At 50.1% G+C, this 16,505-nt stretch overlaps 1 protein-coding gene across 1 annotated transcript in view; it reads left to right on the top strand.

Moving 5' to 3' along the window:
- The window catches only part of TOPAZ1 (testis and ovary specific PAZ domain containing 1), a 304,275-nt gene that overhangs the window by 23,612 nt on the left and 264,158 nt on the right, over positions 1-16,505 (top strand). Inside the window, 1 exon segment of the mRNA XM_030210899.1 lies at positions 84-328. Coding sequence (XP_030066759.1) covers positions 84-328 — 245 coding nt within the window.

The following is a 16,505-nucleotide window of genomic DNA, read 5'->3' as shown; positions in this document are numbered from 1 at the left end:
CCCTCCGATAGAACCCGGGTAGCTTATATTATTTCTGTGCTGTCTGGTCAAGCTTTAGCATGGGTTTTTCCTCTCTGGGAAAGGGATGACCCGGTGCTTCATGATCTCCATAGTTTCCTGGAACAGTTTAAACGAGTCTTTGAAGAGCCTGGGCAGGTTACATCTGCAACTTCTGTGCTCCTGAGATTAAAGCAGGGAATGCGGACCCTGGGTGACTATGCTATTAGGTTCCACACTCTGGCTTCTGAATTGACTTGGAACAACGAGAGTCTGGTCGTGACCTTCTGGCAGGGGTTGGCACCCCAAATTAAGGATGAGTTGGCCAGACGTGAGCTTCCAACCAGATTAGACGACCTGATTGAGCTCTGCAATATGATAGATATTCATTTCAGGAGCGTAGCTGAGAACGGCACTCCTCAGAAAAGATAGGCATTAAGACACCGAGTTATCGGTATGCATCACAGGATCCTAGTCCTAGGGAGACCTCTCCCCTAGAACCTGTAGAGCCCATGCAATTGGGTCATACTCCACTCTTGATGCAAGAGAAGCAGAGGCGTCGGACCCTCAACCTATGTCTGTATTGTGGTGATACTGGACACGCAGTCAGGTGCCCAAATAAACCTGGGTCCTTGGATCAGGGTCTGACTGCAGGCACCATAGTAGGCTTATCTTCTGGTTTTCTTCGTAGTCAATTTCTAATTCCAGCAGTGCTTGATCTGGGTCAAAGACAGGAACATACTGAAATTTTTCTGGATTCCGGGGCTGGTACAATTTTATAGACGAATCCCTGGTCCATCAATTTAACATTCCTACACAAAAGTTACCTAAGATCATTCGTCTCTTTTCAGTCTATGGCCGCATTCAAGGATATGTAAGCATACAAACGGTTCCGGTGCGCTTGTGTATTGGCGACCACAAGGAAGACATCACCCTCCAGACAGCAGTGCAACCCATCGTACTGGGTCTACCTTGGCTACAGAGACACAATCCGACCCTAGACTGGGGAAGAGGTGAGATCACGGACTGGAGCGATTCTTGCAGAAAACTTTGTCTCGTCCCCAGTGCTTGCAGTATGGTCGGCAAACAGCAGTACCTAGATTCTGACACTTGGTCTGATATTAGTGACTTACAGTCCCAGGACTCTGATGCCTCTGCGGTTATTTTGTTTCACCCCACAAAAGTCAGCTCCAGGTTGAAACCTGCACTATGTCCAAGACTAAGATTCCCTCCAACGGAAGTTCTAAGAAGAGTCCTCAAGACTTGTTATATCATACCATGCCTGAAGAACAGGACCCGGGTTATAGGGTTCAGGATATTCCTGTTATCAGGGCAGCTTATGGTCTCAAGGACAGCCCATGGCAGTTCTTGGCTTGTACTACTCTAGCGCTGTTTGCAAGATCCAGCTCTGTTGACAAGATCCAGCCTTGTCTTCAACCTATAGACTTGCTATCAACTTCTAGTTCTGTGGTTCCTGTTCATACACCTAAACTCACCATCAGGTTCCACCGAAGATATCCCTGGAAGCCCAGACTGTCACAGTTGTGACTGTATTCCATGCCTACACTCACCTCGCCTCCTGGTGACCAGGCCCTATGACTGCTGTGGACTGTCTTCTTCCTGTTTCCCAAACATGTTCCAGAGTTCATTCCAGTCCTATTCTGATGTTCCAGCATTCCATACTTGCTTTGAGGTTCCTGCAGCCAAGCTTCACTTTGGTGCTCTTGCAGGCGAGCCTCACCCTGGTGTTCTTGCAGCCAAGCCTTGCTATGGTGTTCTTGCAGCCAAGCCGTGCTCTGGTGTTTTTGCTGCCAAGCCTCACTTGTGACCTCATCTGTAATTGCCTTTATTAAGCACCTGGGAACTTTCAGGCTTGCCTTTGCAACAGAGGTCTTCAGATGAGTTTTCATCTGTGTGTGTTTGTTGCAGTTCCAGCCCTGCTAGTTCTTGTCTTGCCAGTCTTCAACTTCTACTCCAACCCTGCTTGTTCCAGCCCTACAAGCCTTCAGCTTCAGTTCTAATCCTGCTTGTGTCTGCCCTGTTTGTCTTCAGCTTCAGTTCCTCCACTGTTTGTTCCAACCCTGTCTGCTTTCAGCTTCCATTCCATCCAAGCCAAGCCTGTTCCAGCATCCGGTTCCAGTCAAGCCAAGCCCGTTCCAGAATTTGGTTCCAGCCAAGCGTGTTCCAGAATCCGGTTGTTCCAGTCCTGCTCATCTACAGCTTCAGTTCCCACGCTGCTAGTTCCGGTCCTGCTTGTACCAGCCTGTCTGTGTTTTGCCTCGCTTCTTGTTTGGGTGGTTCTGACGGTGACTGGCAGTGGCCCAGGGGCTCACTACTCCGGACTCCGTGACCGTAACTGTCTTTGAATAGTTTCTTCTTATATTTGATTCTCGGGATTAGTGTAAAGACACTAGCCAATTGCAAAACAACATATACAGCATCTTTTATTTACCTGTCAGAAGAAAAATGAAATTTTCTGTATAGAAAACGTGATAAAATGTATTACCTTTAGGAAGAGATTCACCTGATGCAATGTACAGCAAGGGTAATTGGAACATATAAATGGTGGTAACAGTATAACTGTAATATAAACATTAAAATAGATCTACGCTGTTGCACACAATCTTGAGCAAATGTTAAAATACATTTCTAGAAAGCATTAAAGTTTCAGGAACCATTGCAATAAATGTTTGTTTTTGATTTTGAGTTGTGTATTGTGGTTTGAAATTGATCACCTGTGACCCAGTGAGATACAATTAATGCAAGAGGTTTTCTTTCATAGTGCTAAATGACATTCAAAGGCAGGTAAACTAAGACAGCCTTAGAATAGCAATTATTTGGATTTAGAAACATAGGCCATATGGTCTTTATCTACCTTATTTATCTATCTTTCTCCGAGGACAAGCAGGCTGCTTGTTCTCACTGATGGGTGACGTCCACGGCAGCCCCTCCAATCGGAATCTTCACTAGCAAAGTCCTTTGCTAGCCCTCGCGCGCCCGCGCACACCGCGCATGCGCGGCCGTCTTCCCGCCCGAAACCGGCTCGAGCCGGCCAGTCTTCTTTTGTCCGCACTCGGTACGGTCGTGTTTTCGCCGTGTCGAGCCCCGGAAAGTCGACCTCGCGCGTCCAAATTCTGTTTGAGCGTGTTTTTTTCCTTCGGGAAAGCTTTGTTAGTCGGGAAGTGCTCCGGAAACCCTTCGAAAGGGTTTCGTGTCAATCCTCCCCGTACTTCCAGCTTTTTGCCCCGGTAAGTTTTCTTTCGTCGTCGGGGTAGGCCTCTTTTCGGCCTCGGTCGAGATTTTTTCTCCCTCTAAATTTTTGGTGCTTCCATTTTCGCCATTTCGGCTTTTGATTTCGCCGGCGTGATTTTTCCGCCCATGACATCGAAGCCTTCCAGCGGCTTCAAGAAGTGCACCCAGTGCGCCCGGGTTATCTCGCTCACTGATCGACACTCGTCGTGTCTTCAGTGTCTGGGGGCCGAGCACCGCCCTCAGAACTGTAGTCTGTGTTCCCTTCTTCAAAGGCGGACTCAGGTAGCGAGACTAGCCCAGTGGAACGTGTTGTTCTCGGGCTCTTCGTCGGCATCGGCACCGGGATCTTCGAGTGCATCGACGTCGTCAGCGTCCAGACCATCTTCCTCGGCCGCCCCTGCATCGAGTGCATCGAGGCATCGGGCCTCTGCATCGGCGCCGAGACATCGGATAGCTGCATCGACGTCGGTGGTACCAGGACCTCGTCTGCTGATGTCGTCGGACGGTGGTGCATCGGGTGGAGTGCAGGTGAGGGCTGTCCATTCCCCTGCTGGTGGCGGTGAGCCCTCGGGTGGGTCTCCTCCTACCCTGAGGGCTCCTGCGGTACAGCCCCCCCGAGATCGACCTTCTTCAGTCTCGGCCCCGAGGAAGCGACGGATGGATTCGACGTCCTCGTCGGTGCCGGGGAGCTCCGGTGACATGCTTCGGAAGAAATCGAAGAAGCATCGACACCGGTCTCCTCCCCATGTCGGCACCGAGAGCTCTGGGTCGCCGAGGGATTCGGCACCCAGCAGGCATCGGCACCGAGAGGACCGCTCACCCTCTGTTCAGGAGGTGTCGATGCGCTCCGCTCTGGACAGCCCGGTACAGCCTCCACGCCCGGAACAGGTACTGACGTCGACGCCTGCATCGACCTCACAGCCTTTCTCTACAGCCGCTCTAAACGAGAGCCTCCGGGCCGTTCTCCCAGAGATTCTGGGAGAGCTGTTGCGCCCTACCCCTCCGGTACCGGCGGTGCTTGCGCCTCCGGTACCGTCGAGCGTGGCGCCGGCTGGCCCATCGCCCAGGTTGAGGTCCCCGACGCGGTACCGACCGCGGCCACCTCCCAGGAAGGCTCCCCGACTACGTCGGCGGAGGGAGCTTCGCCGATGCGGGCGAGGGAGTCTACCTCTCGACGCCCCCATCGTGGACGTGGCTCCACTGAGTCGAGCAGGGCGAGGTTGCAGACACAGGTTCGTGAACTTGTATCTGACACCGAGGGTGAGGCCTCGTGGGAGGAAGAGGAAGATCCTCGATATTTCTCTGACGAGGAGTCTGAGGGTCTTCCTTCTGATCCCACTCCCTCTCCTGAAAGACAGCTTTCTCCTCCCGAGAGTCTGTCTTTTGCTTCCTTTGTCCGGGAGATGTCTACGGCCATCCCCTTCCCGGTGGTTGTGGAGGACGAGCCCAGGGCTGAAATGTTTGAGCTCCTGGACTATCCTTCTCCACCTAAGGAAGCGTCCACTGTTCCCTTGCACCATGTCCTGAAAAAGACATTGCTTGCGAACTGGACCAAGCCATTAAGTAATCCCCACATTCCCAAGAAGATCGAGTCCCAGTACCGGATCCATGGGGACCCAGAGCTGATGCGCACTCAGTTGCCTCACGACTCTGGAGTTGTGGATTTGGCCCTAAAGAAGGCTAAGAGTTCTAGGGAACATGCTTCGGCGCCCCCGGGCAAGGACGCTAGAACCTTAGACTCCTTTGGGAGGAAGGCCTACCATTCCTCTATGCTCGTGTCCAAGATCCAGTCTTACCAGCTCTACACGAGCATGCACATGCGGAACAATGTGCGGCAGTTGGCGGGCTTGGTTGATGCTCTTCCCCCTGAGCAAGCCAAGCCTTTTCAGGAGGTGGTCAGGCAGCTGAAGGCGTGCAGAAAATTCCTGGCCAGAGGAGTTTATGACACTTTTGATGTTGCGTCCAGGGCCGCTGCTCAAGGTGTGGTGATGCGCAGGCTCTCATGGCTGCGCGCCGCCGACCTGGAGAATAGAATCCAGCAGCGGATTGCGGACTCGCCTTGCCGTGCGGACAACATTTTTGGCGAAAAAGTCGAACAGGTGGTAGAGTCTCTCCACCAGCGGGACACCGCATTCGACAAATTCGCCCGCCGGCAGCCTTCAGCTTCTACCTCTACAGGTAGACGATTTTTCGGGGGAAGGAAGACTGTTCCCTACTCTTCTGGCAGGCGTAGGTACAATCCTCCTTCCCGACAGCCTGCGGCCCAGGCTAAGCCCCAGCGCGCTCGCTCTCGTCAGCAGCGTGCGACTCAGCAAGGCCCCGCGGCACCCCAGCAAAAGCAAGGGGCGAGCTTTTGACTGGCTCCAGCAGAGCATAGCCGACATCCAAGTGTCCGTGCCGGGCGACCTGCCAGTCGGAGGGAGGTTGAAAGCTTTTCACCAAAGGTGGCCTCTCATAACCTCCGATCAGTAGGTTCTGCAAATAGTCCGGCAAGGATACACCCTCAATTTGGCATCAAAACCTCCAAATTGTCCACCGGGAGCTCAGTCTTACAGCTTCCAGCACAAGAGGGTACTTGCAGAGGAACTCTCCGCCCTTCTCAGCGCCAATGCGGTCGAGCCCGTGCCATCCGGGCAAGAAGGGCTGGGATTCTATTCCAGGTACTTCCTTGTGGAAAAGAAAACAGGGGGGATGCGTCCCATCCTAGACCTAAGGGCCCTGAACAAATATCTCGTAAAAGAAAAGTTCAGGATGCTTTCCCTGGGCACCCTTCTCCCCATGATTCAGCAAAACGATTGGCTATGCTCTCTGGACTTGAAGGATGCCTATACACACATCCCGATACTGCCAGCTCACAGACAGTATCTGCGATTTCAGTTGGGCACCCGCCACTTCCAGTACTGTGTGCTACCCTTTGGGCTCGCCTCTGCGCCCAGGGTGTTCACCAAGTGCCTAGCTGTGGTAGCAGCGGCACTTCGCAGGCTGGGAGTGCACGTGTTCCCATATCTCGACGATTGGCTGGTGAAGAACACATCCGAGGCAGGAGCCCTGCAGTCCATGCAGATGACTATTCGCCTTCTGGAGCTACTGGGGTTTGTGATAAATTACCCAAAGTCCCATCTTCTTCCAGTGCAGAACCTCGAATTCATAGGAGCCCTGCTGGATTCTCGGACGGCTCGCGCCTATCTCCCAGAGACGAGAGCCAACAACTTGTTGTCCCTCGTCTCCCGGGTGCGGGCGTCCCAGCAGATCACAGCTCGGCAGATGTTGAGATTGCTGGGCCACATGGCCTCCACAGTTCATGTGACTCCCATGGCCCGCCTTCACATGAGATCTGCTCAATGGACCCTAGCCTCCCAGTGGTATCAGGCCGCTGGGGGACTAGAGGACGTGATCCACCTGTCCACGAGTTTTCTCGAATCCCTGTATTGGTGGACGGTTTGGACCAATTTGACTCTGGGACGTCCCTTCCAAATTCCTCAGCCACAAAAAGTGCTGACCACGGATGCGTCTCTCCTGGGATGGGGAGCTCATGTCGATGGGCTTCACACCCAAGGAAGCTGGTCCCTCCAAGAACGCGATCTACAGATCAATCTTCTGGAGTTACGAGCGATCTGGAACGCTCTGAAGGCTTTCAGAGATCGGCTGTCCCACCAAATTATCCAAATTCAGACAGACAACCAGGTTGCCATGTATTATGTAAACAAGCAGGGGGGCACCGGATCTCGCCCCCTGTGTCAGGAAGCCGTCAGCATGTGGACCTGGGCTCGCCGGAACAGCATGGTGCTCCAAGCCACATATCTGGCAGGCGTAAACAACAGTCTGGCCGACAGACTGAGCAGGATTATGCAACCTCACGAGTGGTCGCTCAATTCCAAAGTGGTGCGCCAGATCTTCCAAGCGTGGGGCACCCCCTTGGTGGATCTCTTCGCATCTCGAGTGAACCACAAAGTCCCTCAGTTCTGTTCCAGGCTTCAGGCCCACGGCAGACTGGCATTGGATGCCTTCCTCCTGGACTGGGGGGAGGGTCTGCTGTATGCTTATCCTCCCATTCCTCTGGTGGGGAAGACTTTGTTGAAACTCAAGCAAGACCGAGGCACCATGATCCTGATTGCTCCTTTTTGGCCGCGTCAGATCTGGTTCCCTCTTCTTCTGGAGTTATCCTCCGAAGAACCGTGGAGATTGGAGTGTTTTCCGACCCTCATCACGCAGAACGAAGGGGCTCTTCTGCATCCCAACCTCCAGTCTCTGGCTCTCACGGCCTGGATGTTGAGGGCGTAGATTTTGCCTCTTTGGGTCTGCCAGAGGGTGTCTCCCGCATCTTGCTTGCTTCCAGGAAAGACTCCACTAAGAGAAGTTACTTCTTTCATTGGCGGAGGTTTGCCGTCTGGTGTGACAGCAAGGCCCTAGATCCTCGCTCTTGTCCTACACAGACCCTGCTTGAATACCTTCTGCACTTGTCTGAGTCTGGTCTCAAGACCAACTCTGTAAGAGTTCATCTTAGTGCAATCAGTGCATACCATTACCATGTGGAAGGTAAGCCGATCTCAGGACAGCCTTTAGTTGTTCGCTTCATGAGAGGTTTGCTTTTGTCAAAGCCCCCTGTCAAGCCTCCTACAGTGTCATGGGATCTCAATGTCGTTCTCACCCAGCTGATGAAACCTCCGTTTGAGCCACTGAATTCCTGCCATCCGAAGTACTTGACCTGGAAGGTCATTTTCTTGGTGGCAGTTACTTCAGCTCGTAGAGTCAGTGAGCTTCAGGCCCTGGTAGCCCAGGCCCCTTACACCAAATTTCATCATAACAGAGTAGTCCTCCGCACTCACCCTAAGTTCTTGCCAAAGGTCGTGTCGGAGTTCCATCTGAACCAGTCAATTGTCTTGCCAACATTCTTTCCCCGTCCTCATTCCTGCCCTGCTGAACGTCAGCTGCACACATTGGACTGCAAGAGAGCATTGGCCTTCTACTTGGAGCGGACACAGCCCCACAGACAGTCCGCCCAATTGTTTGTTTCTTTTGATCCCAATAGGAGGGGAGTGGCTGTAGGGAAACGCACCATATCCAATTGGCTAGCAGATTGCATTTCCTTCACTTACGCCCAGGCGGGGCTGGCTCTTGAGGGTCATGTCACGGCTCATAATGTTAGAGCCATGGCTGCGTCGGTAGCCCACTTGAAGTCAGCCTCCATTGAAGAAATTTGCAAAGCTGCGACGTGGGCTTCTGTCCACACATTCACATCCCATTACTGCCTGCAGCAGGATACCCGACGCGACAGTCGGTTCGGGCAGTCAGTTCTTCAGAACCTGTTTGGGCTTTAGGATCCAACTCCACCCCCCGAGGGCCCTGTTTGTTCTGTTCCAGGCTACACTCTCAGTTAGTTGGTAAAATTTTTTTAGGTCAATCTCTGTTATGTCCTCGCCGTTGCGAGGCCCAATTGACCATGGTTGTTGTTTTGAGTGAGCCTGGGGGCTAGGGATACCCCATCAGTGAGAACAAGCAGCCTGCTTGTCCTCGGAGAAAGCGAATGCTACATACCTGTAGAAGGTATTCTCCGAGGACAGCAGGCTGATTGTTCTCACAAACCCGCCCGCCTCCCCTTTGGAGTTGTGTCTTCCCTTAAGAGTATTGTCTTGCTACATACTGGACTGGCCGGCTCGAGCCGGTTTCGGGCGGGAAGACGGCCGCGCATGCGCGGTGCGCGCGAGGGCTAGCAAAGGACTTTGCTAGTGAAGATTCCGATTGGAGGGGCTGCCGTGGACGTCACCCATCAGTGAGAACAATCAGCCTGCTGTCCTCGGAGAATACCTTCTACAGGTATGTAGCATTCGCTGTTCTGCTCATCCATGCCATCTACTATCCCTTCCGCTCCCTTAGAGATCCTATGCACTTGTGAATTCAGATAGTCTTACACCTCCACAAGGAAGCCACAAATTCACCACCCTAGAAATATTTCCTCAGGTTACTCCTAGGTCTGTCCCCTTTTACCTTCATCCTTTGGCCTTTCATTCCAGAGCTTCATTTCATTTGAACGAGAATTGCCTCCTGTGCATTTATGCCATGGAGATATTTAAATATCCCCCCTTTCATATCTTTCTTCCAGAGTGTACATATTTATTTGTAGCATTTGTATCCCACATTTTCCCACCAATTTGCAGGCTCAATGTGGCTTACATTTGCCCTAATGGCGGTTGCCATTACTGGATAGCAGAATTACAAAAGGCGTTGCATTAAGGTGCGTACATACATGGTAAAGATCTTTAAGTCTATCCTCAGTCCATCCTCATACACTGTATGACGGAGACCACTGAACATTTTAGTAGCTGCTCTATGGACAGACTTCATCCTGTTTTTTTGAAGGTGCAGTCTCCAGAATTGTATAAGTACTCTAAATGAGATCCCACCAGGGTTTTCTACAGAGGCATTATCACCTCCTTTTTTTTTCTGCTGGCCATGCCTCTCCTTATGTACCCAAGAGGCATATTTTCAAAGCACTTAGCCTTCCAAAGTTCCATAGGTTTCTATGGAACTTTGGAAGGCTAAGTGCTTTGAAAATGAGCCCGCAAGTGTCCTAACTTTTGCCATTGCCTTTTCTACCTGTACGGCCACCTTAAAATCATCACATATGATTCTTCCCAAGTTCTGCTCCTTTTTTCATGCACAAAAGTACTTAACCCCTTCAGCTATACTACTCCCTCGGGGTTTTGCAGCCCAAATGCATGGCCCTGCATTTTTTAGCATTAACCCCCAAATTCTGTATAGGTTACCCAAAGTTAGGCATTCGGTTTTGGGCAAAGATTGCAGATACATGCATAAAGTAATTGGCGAAGTTGATGGCATCAGTAATTGGACTTAAATGTTAATTGGCACTGGATTAGGAACTGGTTGACGGACAGACGCCAGAGGGTGGTGGTGAATGGAATTCGCTCGGAGGAGGGAAAGGTGAGTAGTGGAGTGCCTCAGGGATCGGTGCTGGGACCGATTCTGTTCAATATATTTGTGAGTGACATTGCCGAAGAGTTAGAAGGTAAAGTTTGCCTATTTGCGGATGATACTAAGATCTGTAACAGAGTGGACACCCGGGAGGGAGTGGAAAACATGAAAAAGGATCTGAGGAAGCTAGAAGAATGGTCTAAGGTTTGGCAATTAAAATTCAATGCGAAGAAATGCAAAGTGATGCACTTAGGGAATAGAAATCCACGGGAGACGTATGTGTTAGGCGGGGAGAGTCTGATAGGTACGGATGGAGAGAGGGATCTTGGGGTGATAGTATCTGAGGATTGAAGGCGACGAAACAGTGTGACAAGGTGGTGGCCGTAGCTAGGAGGTTGTTAGGCTGTATAGAGAGAGGTGTGACCAGTCGAAGAAAGGGGGTGTTGATGCCCCTGTATAAGTCGTTGGTGAGGCCCCACCTGGAGTATTGTGTTCAGTTTTGGAGGCCGTATCTTGTTATGGATGTAAAAAGAATTGAAGCGGTGCAAATACGAGAATGGTATGGGATTTGCGTTACAAGACGTATGAGGAGAGACTTGCTGAACTAAACATGTATACTCTGGAGGAAAGGAGAAACAGGGGTGAAATGATATAGATGTTCATATATTTGAAAGGTATTAATCCACAAACAAACCTTTTCCGGAGATGGGAAGGTGGTAGAACGAGAGGACATGAAATGAGATTGAAGGGGGGGCAGACTCAAGAAAATGTTAGGAAGTATTTTTTCACAGAGAGAGTAGTGGATGCTTGGAATGCCCTCCCGCGGGAGGTGGTGGAAATGAAAACGCTAACGGAATTCAAACATGCGTGAGATAAGCATAAAGGAATCCTGTGCAGAAGAAATGGATCCTCAGGAGCTTAGTCAAGATCGGGAGGCGGGGCTGGTGGTTGGGAGGTGGGGATAGTGCTGGGCAGACTTATACGGTCTGTGCCAGAGCCGGTGGTGGGAAGCGGGACTGGTGGTTGGGAGGCGGGGATAGTGCTGGGCAGACTTATACGGTCTGTGCCAGAGCTGGTGGTGGGAGGCAGGGATAGTGCTGGGCAGATTTATACGGTCTGTGCCAGAGCCGGTGTTCGGAGGTGGGGCTGGTGGTTGGGAGGCGTGGATAGTGCTGGGCAGACTTATACGGTCTGTGCCCTGAGGAGCACAGGTACAAATCAAAGTAGGGTATACACAAAAAGTAGCACATATGAGTTATCTTGTTGGGCAGACTGAATGGACCGTGCAGGTCTTTTTCTGCCATCATCTACTATGTTAATTGGCACTAATTACTGGTTATATGTGTACCTGCGCTGCACCCCTATTCTAGTGCACCTAATTTACATCATACATATCTCTAAAGGATTGTGACCAAGGGAAGAGAATGGGCATTCCCAGGATTTAGGCGTAGAGTTATAAAATACTGCCATTTCCATGCCTGACAGTAGTAAGATACGAGCATTTACACCAGCCTTTGACAGGGGTAAATATGCATAATGTTAGGCATGAAAATGCCTTAAGCTAGTATTCTATAAAGGCAGTTCTTTGTTGAACTGCCTTTATAGAACTTGCACTTAGCACTCATCATCCTGGAGTCTGACTTGGAACATCCTATATAGAATTCTCCCCTAAATTTTAGCTGTCAAAATCTAGACCATTCTTCTGTCTTCTCAAGGTCCCTTCTCATGTTATCCATACAATCAGGGTTGTCTACTCTTGCAGATTTTGGTATGATCCACAAAGAAGGAAACCTTCGGTAATATTGCTTACAAAGAATGTAAACAAAACCAGTCCAACAACTAAACCTTGCAGCACACCAGTGGTAAATCCCTTTCCTTAGAGTGAGCTCCATTTACCACTTCCTTATATCACCTTCCACTCAAATTGGTTCCTAACCCAGTCGATCACTTTTGAGGCCTATACTGAGGATGCTCAGTTTATTTATATGTTATCTACTTACACGACATCTAGTGCTCTTCCTTGATCCAACTCTGTGGTCACCCAGTCAAAGAAATTAATCAAACTTTTCTGGCAAGACCTACCTCTAGTGAAATCATTTTCCTCAAGTCCTGCAATCCATTGGATTCCAGAAACTTCACTATTCTCTGTATGAGAAGAGTTTACATTTCATTTACTTAACACAGATGTCAGACCAACCGGCCTGTAATTCCCAACCTTCTGCTTTTGTGGAGAGGGACCTCATCCACACTTTTCTCCAGTCCTCCAGGAGTACCCCTGACACTAGAGAATCGTTGAAAAGGTCAGACAGCGGAGCCACTAGAACGTCCCTAAGTTCCTTCAATACCCTTGGATGTATGCCATCTGGCCCCATAGCTTTGTACACCTTTAGTTAGCTAGCTAGCTTTTCAGGAACTCAGTCCTCTGAAAATCGTTCAGTTTCTATCACATTTCCATTTCTATTAGTGTTCGTCTTCTGTAGTCTTAAACCCGACCCTTCATCTGTGAACATAGAACAGAAATATTTATTAAGTGGTTCTACATATTTCTCCCCGTCGCCTTTGATTCTCAGAATACCACTTTTGCACTTCCTCCTATCCCTAACATAACTAAATATTTCTTGTCCCCCATTTTACCATATTGACTATTTTTCTTTCATTTGCATCTTTGCTTTCCTAACTACTAGTGTGTCTTAGATTTTCCAGATATTGTCACCTTCTTCCTCTTTCTGTAATCTCTTGTAGTTTATGAAGGCTAGCTTCTTTTTCCTTACCTTCTCATCAACTACTTTTGAGAACCAGAGCGACCTTCCTTTCCTCTTACTTTAATTTATTTTTCTTACAAAAGGTTTGTTGCCCTTAAAATAGCTCCTTTCAATTTTGCCCTACCCTACTGCTAATTCTGCTTCTTTCAGATGTTCCCATCCAGCTAGCAACTTCTTGTGGTAATCTCCCATCTCAATAAAATTAGTGTTTTTTTAAGTTTAGAACCTTCACATGTGAATGAACCCCCTCCACACGAGGCTTAATATTGAACCATACTACCTGGTGATCACTAGATGCAGGATGATCAGAAACACTTTCCTCATTCGTAAGCGCAAAGTCCAATATGGCCTCATCCTACGTGGCTTCCATTACCAACTTCTGGAACAGTTCTCCCTGTAGAGAATCCATGATCTCTCTCTAGAAGAACTCACAAAAGGGGTACCCAGTCATAAGATAAGCGTTGGCATACTGGGACAGACCAAAGGTCCATCAAGCTCAGTATCCTGTTTTCAACAGTGGCCAATCTGGGACACAAGTACCTAGCAAGATCCCAAAACAGTAAAACAGATTTTATGCTGCTTATCCTAGAAATGAGTAGTGGATTTTCCCAAGTGCATTTAATAATGGCTTATGGACTTTTCTTTTAGGAAATTATCCAAACCTTTTTTAAACCCTGTTAAGCTAACTGCTTTTACCGCATTCTCTAGCAACAGATTCTGGAGTTTAATTACACATTGAGTGAAGAAATATTTTCTCTGGGGTGTTTAAAATTTACTACTTGGCTTCTTTGTGTGCCCCTAGTCCTAGTATTTTTGGAAAGAGTAAACAAGCAATTCACACCTACCTGTTCCACTCCACTCAGTAGGTTACTTAGTTTGTTCTGATGGCTGGGCCTTTCCAGTCCTCAAACTGTATGATGTAATGCTTTTTTTTGTATGCCAAAGTGAAGATATCATGTGGTTTAAAATTTTGCAGTTTTCTACTTTTCGTTCTTTTTTTTTTTTTTTTGTTCTCTACACAGTCTGTGCTTTGTCTTTCTGCGGCGTCCTCGGGAGAACTTAACTGCAACAAAAATCATGTTGTTCTTTTGTTTTTAAATCAGCCTACATTGCTCAAAAGTCCATATTAGTCACCACATATCATCTTAATCTATATCCAAGTACTGCAATAATTTTACAGAGCATTCAATCTAAACTTTCAGCTTATCCGTGATGAAACTCACTGTAAATCGAGAGCTTTTCTTGTCATCAGCAGCAGATTAATCCATTACGAATGGGTTGTGTCCATCTACCAGCAGGGGGAGATAGAGAACACTGAAAACCATAGTGCCTCCTGGACGGCTAGCTCCATCTGCCTCTCAGTATTCTCTATCTCCCAGCAGGGTTGGACGCAGCTTATTCAAATCCTTCAAGATCTGCCTGGGGTGGCTCCTGTGTTTTTGCCAGTTGTAGCAGGGGTGTTGTGGCTATTGCAGCTCCACTTTAAAGGCAGATAGGTTAGCCCTTTCCCTGCCTTACCCTTCCCCCTATGTGGATGCAGGCATATAGGTTTGCCCTGTCTCTGCCTTTCCCACTCTCTTCTATGTGGATGCAGGCACATTGGTTCGTCCTTTCCCTGCCTTTCCCACTCTTCTGGACCCCCGGAGTGCCTCTGTAGCTGTTGCCTCTAACTTTCCTCACAGCGTTAAAAAAAAACCATGAGACGCTTGTTAGCGCTGCGATTCTGAGGCTATCTTCTGTCTGTGCAGCGTGACCGGAGCTCTGGGACTCGGTCTGTTGAGGTAAGAGCGTCTTGTAGCTCCTCCGGGGAGGACGATTGTGTTTTTGGTGCGAATCCACCATTTTGAAATTTTCCACCATTTTCGGCGATGGCTGCGGAGGTTGTTAAGCACTGTTCACGTTGTGGCAAGCGCAGATCAGCAGCGGGGCTCTTTAAATCGTGCTCTTCAGACTTCAGGGCTGGCACGAGCATGGCAAGCAATGTCTTTTCCCTCTCGGTGGAGCTGGCAGCGGGCGCCATCTTGGATGCGCCGCATGGTCCGACTCCCACCTGAGTGGAGGGGTCTGAGGCCGGAGGGGAGTCTCGGATGGAGGCTACCAGAGGAGCTGCTTGCCCCAGAGCCTTTCTCCCCTGAGTTTGTGTTGCTTTTACATAAAGCGTTCATGTTAAAGAGGGCTCTGCCGCAGGTGTCTGACTCTGCGTTGTTGCCTGGTTCCCCTCCGGTGGAGGCCGGCCCGGGATTGCTGTCAGGCGTTTTTTCCCCAGACAGTTGGCCGCAGGGCAAGCGTAGCAGGGTAAATTCCCCTTCAGAGAGTGGCGCACCTCCCTTTTCTCCCCCGTGATCGGGCTGTGGGGATTCTGAGGGGTCTGGCAGGCCTTCGTGGTCTGAGGAGCCAGAGGAAGGTGCCGGATTGCCACTGGATCCAGATGATCCCACTGCGGTTAGGATTTTCCACTGCGAGAAGCTGCCAGTGCTTATTTCTTTAGCCTTGCAGGCCCTCTCTATTGAAGATCCTGCGCTTGGCGAGGCCTCCTCTGGTAATCCGAGGATGGCAAGTACTAAGAAGCCTGCTCGAGCCTTTCCTTTGCATGACTTCATCCAAGAGCTTATTTCGGCTCAATGGGCTGACCCCAAGGGGCCTTTGAAAGTTGCCAGGGCAGTGGGGCACTTATACCCTCTTAGTGAGGAGCACTTGGCACGCTTGGCCATTCCTAAAGTAGATGCCCTAGTCACGGCTGTGACGAAGAAGACTACCCTCCCAGTAGAGGGAGGGGTCGCCTTGAAGGACATGCAGGACCGACGGCTGGAATCAGCAATGAAACGGTCCTTTGAAATTTCAGGCCCAGCCTTACGGGCGTCTGTGTGCAGTTGTTATGCTGCTCGAGCATGCCTCGCTTGATTGCAACAGGCAGTGGAACAGCCCGAGGATGGAGCGAAGCCCCTTGTGGAGGTGGCACCGCGGATGGAGTCGGCCTTGTCATTTTTGGCTGATGCCCTTTATGATCTGATCAGAGCCTCGGCTAAACAGATGTCTGTGGCGGTGGCCGCTCGCCGCCTTCTATTGCTACGGCATTGGGCGGCTGACATGGCCTCTAATCAAATGTTGGTGAAGTTGCCCTTCCAGGGCCTTCTCCTATTTGGTGAGGAGTTGGAGAAAATTGTCAAGGGCCTGGGGGATGCTAAACCCCAGCGGTTACCCGAGGATAGGCCGCGGCCTTCTTCCAAGGGTCAGGCGGTTCCCTCCTCTTCCAGACCTCGCTTCTGTGAAGCTAGAAGGTACCGCCCGGGGCGTTCTGCTGGGTTTACGTCGCGTGCCCGTTTTCAGCAGAGGAACTCCTTTCGCTCGGACAAACGCTCCGCAGCGGCCGGTTCAAGGCCTGGAGTTCTGGGCGACCCTCTCAATGATGGTGCACCGGCCCACTCCGATTCCTGCGGTTGGAGGACGTCTTTCCCTCTTTCTCGAGGAGTGAGTCTAGATTACCTTAGATCAGTGGGTTTTGGACCTGATCAGAGACGGCTACAGATTGGAATTTACTGCCCCAGTGAGAGACGTGTTTTTGGA

Source organism: Microcaecilia unicolor, chromosome 1, assembly GCF_901765095.1.
Source record: "Microcaecilia unicolor chromosome 1, aMicUni1.1, whole genome shotgun sequence".
Taxonomy (NCBI): domain Eukaryota; kingdom Metazoa; phylum Chordata; class Amphibia; order Gymnophiona; family Siphonopidae; genus Microcaecilia; species Microcaecilia unicolor.
This window is presented reverse-complemented; position numbering and strand designations above follow the sequence as displayed.